General features: G+C 58.9%; 2 protein-coding genes across 2 annotated transcripts in view; both read right to left on the reverse strand.

Annotated features, from left to right (window-relative positions):
- The window catches only part of CHAT (choline O-acetyltransferase), a 43,605-nt gene extending 38,784 nt beyond the window's left edge, over positions 1–4,821 (reverse strand). Inside the window, exons 1-4 of the mRNA XM_045809977.2 lie at positions 4,756–4,821; positions 2,421–2,612; positions 1,480–1,598; positions 25–78 (exon numbers count right to left, since the gene is read on the reverse strand). Coding sequence (XP_045665933.1) covers positions 25–78; positions 1,480–1,598; positions 2,421–2,612; positions 4,756–4,821 — 431 coding nt within the window. The remainder of the gene's footprint in view (positions 1–24; positions 79–1,479; positions 1,599–2,420; positions 2,613–4,755) is intronic.
- A 3,942-nt stretch (positions 4,822–8,763) lies between these two features.
- SLC18A3 (solute carrier family 18 member A3) lies at positions 8,764–10,664 on the reverse strand. The gene has a single exon (XM_045809990.2). It carries the CDS (start codon positions 10,662–10,664, stop codon positions 9,111–9,113), a length of 1,554 nt encoding a protein of 517 aa, XP_045665946.2. The 3' UTR covers positions 8,764–9,110.
- Positions 10,665–13,972: the final 3,308 nt, after the last annotated feature.

A 13,972-nucleotide genomic window follows, 5' to 3' on the forward strand; every position in this document is an offset into this window, starting at 1 on the left:
CCCTCCCCAGGCTGGCCCCCCTACCTGTCCAGCAGGCTCTTGTAGTGGAGCACCCCGGAGATGAGGTTGGCTGCAAACCTGCAGAGAGAGATCAGGCCTGAGTTCTCCTCTGAGGGGCCCGGGCTCCTTCCCTCTCTCCAACCTTCCTCTCCCTCTCTCACCTCCCAAGCTCAATAAGCACCACCCCCGCCACTGCCACCGTCATGTCATGCTGCCAGTCCTTCACAAGCCTTGGATTAAAATGGTCCTGTGGAGATAACTGAGAGGAGAGGACACTGGAAGGTGAATGGGGAAGAGGACGGAGAGGAAGCTGGAAGAGGCCGCAGAACAGGCAGGAGAAGGCTGGATGGTCAGGGGCGGGGTTCTCCCTAGGAAAAGCCTGTGCTGGGGCTGGACTGGGCCAGGAACCCAGGTTTGGAGAAATCCCATCTCCTGGGAAGAGTCAATGATTTGGTCCCCTTAGTGCTAGTGAAAATGAAAGTGGGTGCTAGGGGGAAGAAAGTCATCAGAGAACCGTGCCACAGGACTGTGTCATCTTAACCGTCCATGGATGATGACGCTGGCTTAACTGCATCAGGAAGAAAATGCCCCCTTGGATGCCGTTGGAGAGCTGTTTCGAGAAGCTGTTCATCCGTCTATCTGCACACTTCCTTCTGCCCACGGGAGGTCCGGGCTGCAGGCTGCCTGGACAGCAGGTCGGCTGGGCTAGTCCCGGTGAGGAAGGAGGGGATGGGGGGTCTTCCGAGCATCGAGCATCCTTGAGCCCTGCCCATAGGCCCAGGTAGGCCCTGCCTCTTTTCTTTGTTGGTTTTGTTTTTGTTTTTCCTCTCGGAACTGTCCCCATGTGGTGCCACAATGGGTGTGACTCAAAGAGACTCTTTTAGGGAGACCCTTCCTCCCTGCCACATCCCTGAGTAAATGCTCGCCCACTGCACCCCCGCCATCGACATCAGTGGGCCCAGAGGCGGTTCCAGTGGCTCAGTGAGCCCTGAAATTGCAGCAGATGGCAGAGGCTCTGGCGGTGGCAGCTGGCAGGAAGGAACCGTTTCCACCCCCTTGGAGTCTCCTTTTAGAGCCTGGAGTCGCTGGGGGCCTAGCAGAGGTCCCGTCAGTCAGCCTGGGGTAGTGTGTCCCAGTGACAAGTCCAAGCCTCAAGTCCTGGTGGGGTAGAGGGTACACACCTCCTCTCAGGGCCTCAGCCAGGTCAAGAATGCCATAGGAACACCTGGGGGCCCATGGCCTCCACTACTGTCAACCCCACCCCAGATAAATACGTTCTGAGGAAGATCTTGTGTTTGTCACTCACGCAGCAACCTCGTCTAACCTTCCTGGACCCATGGCCTGGACGGCCTCTGTCTCAGGGGCATTTGACCCCAGAAAGCTCAGCCAAGGCACAAGCCTCGACCTTTCCTTCTGGGTACTGGGGCCAGCCCCCAGGAAGACTCTCAAGCTCTGAACCCAGGAGCATGGTGGCCTCACCTTAGCTGGTCGTTTGTGTCTTGGAAGTGCTGCCGGGCAAAGATCACGGCTGGGCTGGAGTTTACAGGCAGGGCCAGGCGGTTATTGAGATACATGTCGTTCAGCCAGTACTCAGACACCTGTTGGGAGAACGGGAGGGGTGCCATTACCGCCAGTGGCCATACGCACCCCTCTGAACAAGGCCACCTTGCCTGTGCAGGGTACCAGTCCCATCCTGGCAGCCCCAAGGGATGACTGGGACACTTTGTTGGATCATGAACTTCATTCATTCATTCATTCCACAAATATACTCTGAGCCCTGGTTACGTGCTAGGGTCTGTGTGCTCTCCAGTCCACTGGGACTGACCTTCATCTTTGCCCCGTGCCATCCCTCTCTTCCATCCCAGTTTCCTATCTGGATGTTTGGTACTTCATCCCTGTCCCCTGCCCATCCTTATGTGTGTCCTGTACCTGCTTTTCCGCCGCCTTTGCTTCCCTGAGCTTATCCCTACATTCTACTGCCCCATCCCTGTCTGCCATCCCTGTCCCCTGTCTGTCTCCGTCTCTGTGCCCTGTCTTTCCCTATTGCCCCATTTCTATCCCCTGTGCCCCCCATTTGTCCCCATCCCTGTCCCTCACCTGTCCCCCATCCCTGACCCCCCATTGTTTTCCATCTCTCTACCCTGTCTCTCCCCATCACCTCATCTCTATTCCCACCTGTCCCCTCTTGGTCCCCATCCCTATCTCCCATCCCACATCCTGTCTGTCCCTCATTTTTGCCCCTTGCTATCTATCCCCTTGTTTCTCCTCTCTTCCCTATCCGCCCATCTGTCCCACCTTTTTTACCTACCTGCCCCTCATCCAAATCCCTGTCTCCATGTCTGCTCCCTGCCCCCGACCCTGCGGGTCCCTTGTCTGCAATGTGCTCTCTCCACAGTCTGCCCCCTCTCAACAACTCTTACCCAATTGGCTGTCTTCTCCTGCCGGTCCAGGAGCTTCTGCTGCAGGGTCTCACCAAGGCCACCAGGGGCCCCAAACCGCTGCACGATGGCCTGGCTCCTCCTGAACCGCTCCTCAGGTACTAGGTGCCGCATGCATCGCAGGTAAGTGGCCAGGGTCTGCTGCAGGGGGGGCACTGGAAGTTTGGGCAACTCCTAGGAGAGAAAGTTCACAGGCACTTGCTATGCCTGTTCTTATGTGGGGTCCATAAGACCATGCCCGTTCCCAAGCTGGTCCCCAGAGTGTGTCCCTATCCTTGTTTCCCATCTTGGGTCTTGCCTATTTCCAGGACTCGGCTCAGCAGAATTGTGACCTTAGGACGTTCCTGTGTCTTTTTTCCGATACCCCAGGCCGCCCCCAGGAGGGGATAAAGTTATAGAGGAAAAGACCTTGATGTTGGCACCAGACAGACTGGGTTCGTGCACTGACTCTGATGCTGACAAGCTGTGCGATCGTAAGCAAACCACCTCACCTCTGTGCCTCAGTGTCCTCCCCTGTAAAATGGGGGTAATAGCCTCTACCTCTCATAGGATCAAATAGATCCTATGTGAAAGTGCTTTTAAACCACAAAGAATGGGTCTAAGGTGAAAGAGATCTGTTATTGATATTGGCTGCTGGTCACTCTTAATTTAAGAATTGTTGCCAGCTGGGGCTTCAGAAGCTAGTTTATCTCTGGACCCAAAGAGTATAACACTGATGGAGAAATAGGCTCCTTTTTCCGTCCCTCCTTTTCCTTCTTCCTCACTGAGCTAGTCACAGTCAGAAACCACAACTTTTCATATTACTGATTCAAGTTTACAAAGCTGGTGGTAAGGGGCCACCTTCTTTCAGGGGCTTTTCCCTTTGGGGTGGTAGAGGCAGGCTGTGGAGTTAAGGGACCCATTGAAAGCTTGCCTCTGCTCTGCTCCTGCTGCTGCATGGGCTGGAGCCCTCCCCACAGCCGCCCTGGGCAGACGGGGACCAAGCGTGGGAGCCTGTGCTGATGAGTGAATGGGAGTCCTTGCCTGCCTGATCCTGTCTGGGAGGAGGGTGTCAGTGCCAACTATAGGCTGCTCCTGCCCCAGGGAATGCTCAAGGACGAGGGTGGTCTGGGTAGCATTCTAGGTTGCTCAGCCCACTTCAAGAGAGCCAGGTCCAGGCCCCCCACCCAGCTGCTCTGGTTCCCTCTTCCTTCTCTTGGGGTCTGGGGGGGGGGGTCTGTGTGGTGGGCAAGTGGGCAAGCACCTACAGAAAGCCCAGCCCAGCTGGTGGCCTTGCCAAGAGTGTCAGCAGGCCTGGCTAGAGCCCCTGCTAGAAACAGGCCACCCTTCCTCAGGGATCTGACAATGTGCTGGGACTCAGTCATGGGGAACCGGTGATGGGTAAAATGGAATGAGGCAGGAAAACTCAGCTCACATGTCCCAGCCACATGTCTGGGGCTCCTCCTCAGACTCTCCTGGGCTGCTGGCCCATGCATGGGGCTGGAGACAGGGACATGCACTAATGAGGGTCTTTGGACACCTGGTCAGTACACATTTCATGGGCAGTTCATGTGAGCCAGGCCCTGGACTGGACTTAGGGACAATGGAGAAAGAAGGCCAGCTCTCAGGGAAGCTCCAGTCCAATGGGAGGGACGTGCCATGGACCAGACTCAACAGAGATGTCTGTCAGCTGTAACGGTCAGGATGATGTGGTGAGCAAATTCATGGGGAGAAGCCAAAAAGTTCTGATTAGGGTTTCAAAGGAAGCCCTCGCTAAAAAGGTGGGAAGAAGACAAATGTAACAGAGGGGCCAGCACTTCAACAACCTGGAGATCAGATGTGCTGCTCCATCATTTAGGACGGTGGGGAGGGAGGATGCCTGCTTAAGGAGGGGCGGCATTGTCTTAAGACAGTGGGAAAGATGATGCCTAAGGCTCCAGGAAGGAACTAGGGACAGCAGCTGGGGCTGGGATGTGACAAGGCTTAGAAAGTTAAGTCTGGGCTCAAAGTCTTTGGAAATGAAACTTGGGGAGAGGGAAAAGCCTTGGGGGAAGAGTACCTGGCCCGGGTCAAGGGCTCTTCCTGGCCTTGGGAGTCAGGAAGTATGGTTGCGAGCCATCCTTCAGCATCCCCTGAAGCCACTCCCCACCCCTCCAGGCTCTCCCAGGCTCCTCAGTGGGCTCAGGGCAGGACTGCAGCCTGGGCTTCATGCCCAAGAGAGGGCAGGGCTGGTGGCCAGTCAAGTGCTGGGGGCCAGTCCCATACAGGACTATTCTGGAAGCAAGGTGTGTGGGTGGAGAGAGAAGGGATAAGAGATAGGACTCCAAAAGTCACTCACAGGCTCCTCTTCACTGCTGGGAGGTTTTGCTTCCATCTTTTGGGGAGCTTTTTCCAGTATGGGCATCTTGGTGACTCCTGGTTGGGGAAGCAGAGTTGCAGACCTGGGGACCAAGAAGTAGGGAAACATCAATACAACAGTCACCCAGAACTGCCACGGACCCTTCACCTCCCAGAGCCTGACACTCCATCCCCACCCTGTGAGGAGGCCAGAGGTAGACGTGGGACCCAATGACACACGGCCTCATTGTAGACCTGGTCCCAATCTCCCAACCTCCAGACCAGCCCCCCTGACCGCAGTGTCCTTTCTGAGTCCCCACATGGGTTAGAGTGGGGTCTGAAGCAAGCCTTCTGCTGACACCTATTCCTTAAGACTGTCACCCAGGCTCAACGGACCACCCCGCCCAGAGTGGGAAGGAGCAGGGCTGGGCTGGCTCACTCCAAATCATAAGGGTTGTGGGCAGAGCACTTGCTTTGTTTCTGCCTGGGACCCAGCAAATACATGTTTTGCTGATTAAAATCTCTCCTACTAGACTGTGAGCTTCTCTTATATTCAGAGCTTCATCTCCGGGACCTGGTCTGGTGGTTAGCACGGAGGAGAGTCAGTGCTGGATAGCTGAATAAAGGGAACGCACGCATGTGTGAACACGTGCGTAAATGATATAGGTCCTCTAAGGCTGTGGGCTCCAGGATGCACTCTGGGCTGATTGGGAGGCTGGCCTGTGGCCAAGGCAGGGGTTGTGTTGGGGGACCCTGGGGCCTGCCTGATGGACTGTGACTTAGGCAAACTCTGGTTTGTAGGCTCCTAGTGGAGGCGGCACGGGAGTGCTGAGGGAGACAGCACAGGGCAGCTGGTCAGTCCGGCCCCTAGGGGCCACGGGACTCAGCCTGGAGAGAAATGGATTATTTTTTATTTGCAGTAGAAGTGACCCAGGGCAAGAGAGGCAAAGGCCTATCTTTAAGGCTACCCCCTACCTTCAGCGAACCCCCTAAGCAGAGCCTCAGACCCACACACTCATGATTTCCACTCACGGATCCCCTATTCTCTCCCAAGAGGCTAAAGCTGATGTTTAGCCCATTTTATCCCCCTCCCCCAACCCACCCCAGGCAAGCACAGCCCAGGTGGGGGCTAGGCTCCAGTCCCAGTTGACCCAAGGACAGAGCATGCAGAAAGATGGATGAATCAGGCTCGGTTGATGGAGGAGCCTGGGGCTGCCGGGCAGCACTGGGCTGAGAATACAGAACGCACCCTAACTCTGTGCTGGGATGCTCCGGACTAGGGGGTCCCCAGACCTGCTGACAGCATAGTAGCTGCCCTGACACCCTGCAGAATGGAAGCAGCGGCATCCAAGTTAGGGTCCATCGCAGGCATGCAGAGTTCTGAAAGGTCGGTGATGGCAAGGTCAAGTTGATAAAGGCCCTAGTGTGGCTAGAGACCTTGTATCTTGGAGAAGTGTGAGATTGGAGTGGGATGGCTTCCTGGGGACCAAATGGAAGGGCCTGATCCCTGCCCGGCAATCGGCTGCTTTTCCTCCTTGGCCCACGGCCAGCGATTAGGAGGTGTATGTCTATACCTATGTGTATCTTTCTGTCTCTGTTTGGTGCCCTCCAATCCATGCTGCCACCAGCCTGGCTTCCGAAGGCTGCCAGGAGGGATCTCTGCTCCCCCCTGGAGGCCCAATCCCACCTCCGCCCCCGCAACACGGGCAGTCCCTGCTCTGGAGGGACTCCCTGGGACCCAGCTCACACTTGCCACCTGCAGCTGCTCCCCACCTCCCGCCTCCGCGAGAGTCTGGGGCGCACCCGAGATTCAAAGGGGCCCGCGTGAGACGGGTCAACGCCCTGAGTGGGCACAGAAAGTGCAGACCTTGGCATTTAGCAGATGGGGATCCAGGAGAATAGAGAAGTGAGGACACGGCACGTGGAGCCGCGGAGCCTGGTCGTCAAGCCTCTCCAACCCCTTTCCCCCTAACTTCTCACCGTCCTGCTCCCGGTTCCCCTGCCTCCACTCTCGGTGGGGAAGTGCCAGAGCCGCGGGATCCCACAGTCTCCCGGCGGTTCCCCGACGGCCGCTTCGGTTCAGCACTCGGAAAATCCCGCGGATCCTGGGGCTTCTGGATCCCAGCGCGTCCCCTAGACGGAGCCTTCCTCCACTGCCCTCGGCTCCCTGCGCTCTGCTCCCCGCGCCGCGCTCCTCCAGCCCAGCCCCTCTCACCTGCCCTCCTTGGTTCTGCCGCGTTGGCCGCCGCTCCACCGCACCAAGCAAGACTGGGGGAGGGAGCGTGAGCCGGAAGGGATCCAGGGGCGCGTCAGCAGTACGGGGGTGGGGGCCTCTGTCCGCTGTAGAGGCTCCGACGTCGCCGGGTCCCCGCGGCCTCCCTACTGGCTGCCAGGGACCGGCCGCGCCTGTGATCTCCTTCCTCCTGTTCCTCCTCCCTCCCCTCTCTCCTTTTTCCTCCCTCCCTCAGCCCCACCCCGTCTCTCTCGCTCTCTGTCCTCTCCCCTACCCCCGCCGCTGCCTGCAGCGATCCCACCTCCCGGCCCCTGGCCCCGGCTCGGACAGCTTCCCGGAGGAGTTTCTGTAAGGGCAGCGGAATCCAGGCCCGAGAAGGGGGTGCAGAACATTGCCCCGCCCATGTCCATTGCCCCCTGCCCAGCCTTTCCCAGTCCCGGCGCTCTCCCAACCCCATCAACCTAGCCCCGGCTGCCTCTGCACAACGCTGAGGAGGGTTGGGTCTGGGGAAATCTGTGCACTCCCCGCCGTCTAGGCCAGGCTCAAATCATACTACAACTCCTTTCAAAATGATAATGTTAATAATCATCATCATCATAATAATCCTGTTTGTTGATCACTGCAGGTTATCCTTCTTTTCTATTCCACCCCATCCTTGCTGGCACTATGGGGTGGGGGGGGGAGTGGAGATACAGACCTGGGGATGCTTACAGACACGCAGCGGGGGGGGGGGGGGGGTGGGGGGGGCGGGGGAGACATTCCTCCCAGACAAAGCACTCCTCCCCCGCCCCCACCCCAGATATAGACCTTACACACCAGCACACACACACAGACCCACAAAGACAGACCCTGCCCAGACAAACACACACACAGCCCAACACGCAGACCAAGGACAGACTGCGCACCAGCAGTGAAGACTCTCACAGGCACTGTTTAATGCACAGGCGTACCCCAACTCCGCTGCCTGTCCATGCCAGAATTGGAGGGCTCTTCAGCCCTCATCCGCGGCAGGCTCCAGGACTGGGAGTGGCCTGCAAAGGGGGCCTGCAGCTCCGGAGACCGTACTCAAGGTGGGGAGACTTCTGACAGCCTTGGCCAGCTGCTTCCACCAAGGCCAGGGTAAGGGTGGGGGTAAGAGGGTGGGGGGTTGGCACCAGCTCCCACATTGGCACCCTCTTCAGTCATGACTCAGACCCGCACAGCCAGGACACAGCAGACACACCAACTCAACTGTTCCCCCACTCCTCCAAGGATAGAGCCTAGCTCTCTAACGAACACACATGACTGAGATCGGACCTCTGTCCGGAACAGCTCGGGCCCCTCCTACTCTTCACCCGAGCCTGGGCAGGCCAGGATGCAGGGCTCGAAGGGAAGCCCACCCCTGGCGCTTCAGAGCTCAGAGGTTGACACAGGGAGTGTCCTCATGGGGCGGGGCCTAGCGCACCCAGAGGGAGCGGGTCCTCAGTCTCCCCCCCGGCGGCGCCCTGGGGCGCGGCGTTGGGGCTGGGAGGGAGGGGCTGTCGCGAGCTGAAGGAAGTCGTGTACTACAGGGTGTCCGAGGGTGGGAGCCTTTGCTGCATTTGCTTTTTTCGTATCTCCTCTACCAGGTGGCAAAAGAGCCACAGGCTTCGCGAGTGCTTGCCAGGCTCACACCTGGATTAGGGCTAGACCCAGCTCACCCTCCCCTCTGCCCTGGCCCTGTGCCCGGCAGCCCACCCTCATCAGTAAAAAGACTCGGTCTCGAACAGATATAGTTTATTGATTCGGGCCGGAAGCACCGCGGTGCAGGGGGCCAACTTGGCACTGAGAGAAACGGAAGGAAAGACAGACGCACGGTTCTACACAGGGGAGCCCCGAGGTGGCGCCTCGCGCACCTCTTTATCTCTGCAGGACCGTATCGCATCGCGCGCCTCGGTGCTCTACGCCCCACTGGACGAGAGGGAGGGAGACACAGAAAGGGTCATAGAGAGGGGATCCCGATAGGGAAGTCAAGACGGGCGGAGGCTGTGGAATACTCGTTGGAAGGGGCGGGCTCTGAGCCTGAGCTAGCCAGTGCTCTCGCAAAGTAGCCACCTTGACCCAGGGGATGGGGCTAGGGGTGGCCTGGAGGAGTAGCGGGGCTGCTAGCTGCGGGTGTAGTAATTGTTGTAGACGTCCTCGCACTCGTCAAAGGGGCCCGAAGGGCTTCGAGGCGCGCCATCCGGGTCAGACACCGGACGCTCACGCAGGCGCACAGCATCATACAGACCCTGCGGTGGCTCATCCAGGAGCACATCGCGTTCCGAGCGGGAGCGCCTCAGGAGGCCCACGTTGCGCAGCAGCAGCAGGACGGGCGCGTAAAGCAGATTGGCCAGGCCCATGCCAAGGCTAAGTTGCGCAAAACCGAGCGAGTGCACTATGTGGCCCGCCACTATGGGCCCGAGCGCATAGGCCACGGAATAGGAGATGTCGGCGATGGCATAGACGCTGCCGTAGACCGAGACGTGGCGCACGTCCACGAGAAAGGCGAGCGTGGGCAGCAGTGCCGTGTCAACTAGGGCAATGCCGAAGCAGAGGCCGCAGAGCGAGACCACTAGTGGTGCGAAGGAGCGGCAGGCAGGCACCAAGCAGGAGCTGGCTCCGATCACTGCCAGCCCGAGAGCTCCGTACAGCCACTGCAGGTGTGGGTAGCGTGCCGCCAGGCGCACGGTGAGGTAGACGCCTAGCACATGCGGCACAAAGGCTGGCAGCCAGGCCATGCCCGTCTCCAGTTCTGACGCCGCCATCGTGCGCTCCATCCACGTGGCAATGGTAGGCTCGAGGAAGGCAAGGGGGATGTTGCAGGTGGTGAGGGCCCCGGCCACCACAGCGATGTAAGGGTCCAGCATGAGGCGGTGGATGGGTGTGCCCACAGGTAGGTTGGCCCGCGCCCGCGTCGCAGCGGAGAAGGGCTTGGCCACCACCAGCAGCAACAGAGCGTCGAGCAGCGAAACAGCGGCGAGCACCAGAAAGGGCACGTGCTTGCCCCCGAATCGGCAGAGGAAGCCCCCGAAGGGTGGCGCCACTAGACTTCCAAAGCTGATGAAGGCCAGCGCCACGCCCAAAGCGCGACTGCGCTCGGGCTCCTCAGGATACTTGTCGGCGATCATGGCAATGCCGGACGTGTCCGCAAAGGCCGAGCCCAGGCCCTGAAGGCTGCGCGCAGCGAAGAGCGTAGCGTAGTTTTCCGCGAACGCGAACAGCATGGTGGAGGCGAACAAGACTCCCAGGCCGATAAGCAGTGGCACGTCGTAACTCATGCGGTCAATGAACGGCCCGCTCAGGGGGTTCACCAGCAGCTGCAGGATGGCTTTGGAGGCAAACAGCACCCCGATCTTCACGTCCTCACTCTCCGTCTCTGCCTTCGCGGGCCCTGAAGTGTTGCCCTTGTCGGCACTGCCAGTGGCTGGAGTGGACGGCTGGAGAGTGGACACTTCTGTGCTCTGGGTGGGCCTGCCGGCCTTATGCATGTGGGCAATGTAGTCGGGCACGATGGGCACGATGACCATGTACAGCATGTTGTCCAGGAACAGCGCCACGCATACGATGACCAGCACCAGGCGCCGCTGCCGCCGGGGATCCTGCAGCACGGCGCCCAACGCCTCCGACAGCTTGATGGCTGCCGCCCGGGCCCGGCCCACGGGCGCCGCGGGTTCCATTGCCTCTACTCCGCAGCTCTTCCGAGGACGCCTCCGCCGGGGCCGGGCGCGGGCGCCCTGCAGTGCGGAGACCAGGGCACGGAACTTCGCGGGCGCGGTCCGCGCGGCGCAGCGCCCCCTGTGTCTCAGGTGGCTGCAGGGCTCATGGCCCTGGGTCCCGGGAAAGGCAAAGACCCCGTCCCTCGAGACGCCGCGGCTATTCGGAGCCGAGCCCGGACCAGCCGCTGCTGGGCTCAGGCGCGGTCAGGGAAGGCAGGCGAGCCGAGGGGCCAGGGCCAGAGACTAAGCACCTTGAGCCTGCGGCTCCCCGGGCGCCGTCCCCTAAGCGTTGAAAAGCCGCCCGCGCGGGCCGAGGGGCATGCTGCTGCCGCCCGCCCGCCGGCTCGCTCGCCCAGCCGCCGCTCTCCCCTCCCCTCGCGTCGGCTCTTGCCTCCTCCTCTGCCGCCTCCTCTTTTTTTCCTTTCCACTCGCGGCTGTGACGCTGCGAGTCTCGGCCCCCGAGTGGTGCCCGGGCCACTTGCGTCGCTCATACTAATGCGACGTCGGCGGGGCGGGGGCCGGGGGGCGGGGCGCGGCCGGGCAGGGGTCCCCTTCCCAGATGCGCCAGGACTGGAAACCTAGAAAGGGGTCTTGGTAAGAAGAGAGTCCTGGCCAAGCCTCTGAGGATGGCTGCCCTGCTCGGGGAGCGGGCTGTCTGTTCCCCCCACCCCCGCCCAGTTCTAGGACCCGCGGGGTTTGCGCCGGCTCTATCCCCCTCCCCAGAGGGTAGTGCAGCGGCCGCTCCCCACCGGCGCCGCTGGAGAGGAGGGCGCCGAGGACTCCAGATCTCTGCCTCAGCCTGGATCGCCGCGCGCAGCCGGCAAAGAGCCCCCGAGGTGAGCGGTGGCTTCGTCCATCAGTTTTCGCAGCTGAAATGTGGGGCGGCGATTGGTGGGGGGCCGGCTGGGATACCCCCAGCCCTTTCTCTGGCCCCACCCCCTGGCCCCTTCCACCCCGGGGAAGGGAGGGGGAGACGCAGACTGCTGGGCCGGGTTCCGACAGACCGGGCCCTTCGGGAGAATGTCACAGCAGAGAATTCCTGACTATGAGCTTCTCGGAATAGAGGGGAGAAGTCGCCTCGCTCCCACCAAGGGCCCCGAATATCAGCCCTGCCCCTTCCACCCTCCGGTACTGCTTCGCCACCTTCTTCCAGCCTGTAATCCCCCTTTCAGCTTTAACTGTTCGGGTCCCCCAGCTCCACCTCTTCTCCTTTGCCTCCTCCTGACCCCCTCCCCATTGTAACTCCTCCCAGGTGCTCATAGCACTAGAACAATCCTTCCAGCCTTTTCAGCGAGGTCCCGCCCCCTTCCATACCCCATTCCCCCGCCCCCCCCCCCGCCTCCCCCTGTCCCCCATCTCCAAAGCTGCCTCCAAGTCCTAGGTGGGCTCTGGGAGTGATATGGCCGGGGTCCTCCCTTGCAGCTGTAAGAAAACCCGAGGGGGCGCCGTGCCCACTCCCACGGCAGGACCCAGCAGCTTTGCTCTCATCCGAGGCTCAAGGAAGGCTCACCTTCCGAGAGGGCCGCATTGCCCAGACGCCCCATTCTCTGCAGACTGGCTGAGCCGTCCTGGCTGTGCACTTGGCCTAATGTGTCCCCCAAAGAACCATGACCCTAGATGGCACACCGAGTCTGTGTTCCAGTCCAGGCTGGCAGGAGAAAGGCTCTGATGCAGCTGAGATTGGGAGACGCATGTTGTTGAGATTCCAGTTTGCCTCTTCCAGAGTCAGAGAGGAATTTTCCCGTTCTTCTGGTCTCAAAAGCACCCCAGTATTAGATCCAGCTTCTTTCTCTACCGTGCTCCCCACCCCAAGTGAGGCATGGGTGATGCAGTGCACGGAACTTGGGCTTTAGGGAGGCTTTAGGGACAGATGATTGAGGTGGCTCCCAGTTCTGCCACTTACTAGTTAGGGTGCCAGGGCATTACTTCACCTCTTTGTCCTCCAGTTTCTTTATTTGTAAAATGGGGTAATAAGAGTACCTAGTGCTTAGGGTGCCTGGCACATAACATAGTAAGGGTGCTGTAAGTGCTTGGTATTGTCGTTATTATCTGTAAAGTGTGTTCTTTTATCTTTTTTTCACAGTAGTGGGTCTTGTGAAGAGCAGGTAGAAGGTACAGGCTTCCTGGCTAGTCCCTGTGGTTAGGTGGGCATTGTGATTCCAGGCTCTGTGCTAGCTGGTGGGAGGCTCAAGGGCATTGGCAAGTTGGCTTCTGTCTTTGAGATGGCTGTGGGATGAGGTGATGGAGACCAGGGTGTCAGGGTGAGAGACGGTGGCTTTGGTACCTGTTGCTTAATCTCTCCACCCACCCAGGCACCCCAGGAAGGAAGAGGAGAAACTCCTCCACTTAAGGAGCTCCCAGCACCTGCTCTGCACTGGCCAAATTGCCCTCTGTCTGAGAGAGGGAAAGTATGGGGACAGATCTGGCTCTGACCGACATTTGGCAAGTCACAGCCTTTCTCGGCCTCCAGCCTTTGTCTCTGTTAAGTAAGGGGTGAAGGAGGAGGCCACTCACTGCATTCCCCAGGGAAGTGGGTACTGGAGAAGGGCTCTTCAGGGTGGCAGAATTATTTTAAATTTTATTTGAAGGCCTTGAGTCAGCACACACTCTTCAGCTTATCACAATGTCCCTCCACCTGACTTTGCACATTTATGTCACCTGCCTGGCTTTTCAGTCATTTGAGTTTTAAACTTTGTGATGAGGAAAACAACTTCTGAGAAAAACAACTTTTGTTTTTCTAAGTTGCTGTGTAAGCATTTTGCAGCTTGACAGCCCTACTCACACCCAGAGTCTGGACATTTAGATAAGGACTTGAGTTTAGGATTTTAAAAAAAGATTTTGTTTATTTATTTGAGAGAGAGAGAGCATGAGGGGGCAAGGGGCAGAGGGAGAAGGAAAAGCCGACTCCCTGCTGAGCAAGGAGCCCAATGGGGCACTTGATCCCAGAACCCTGAGATGATGACCTGAGCCAAAAGCAGACACTTAACCGACTGAGCCACCTAGGCACCCTGAGTTTAAGATTTCTGACTTAAGTTCCCATTTTGCTTTTCCTGGGGCACCTTTAAAAATAACCCCTTAGAGTTAAGCCCACAAAATATTAGTGACCTCCACCCCAACTACCTTATAAATAATAAGTGTTTGCTACCCTGCTGTCTACTGCTTACTGGTGATCTATGACAGATGACTGCCCTTCCCCCTGCTCATTGCAGCTACACCCCCCCCCCAACTATCCCCCCCCTCTTCTGGGATCTGTAACAAGAAAGTCTGTG

The sequence above is a fragment of the Ursus americanus genome, chromosome 6, assembly GCF_024610735.1.
Source record: "Ursus americanus isolate L20-20 chromosome 6, mUrsAme1.1.p, whole genome shotgun sequence".
Taxonomy (NCBI): domain Eukaryota; kingdom Metazoa; phylum Chordata; class Mammalia; order Carnivora; family Ursidae; genus Ursus; species Ursus americanus.

Excerpts from the sequence above, each read along its gene's own strand:
- SLC18A3 (XM_045809990.2), bottom strand. The coding sequence starts at position 10,664 with ATGGAACCCGCGGCGCCCGTGGGCCGGGCCCGGGCGGCAGCCATCAAG.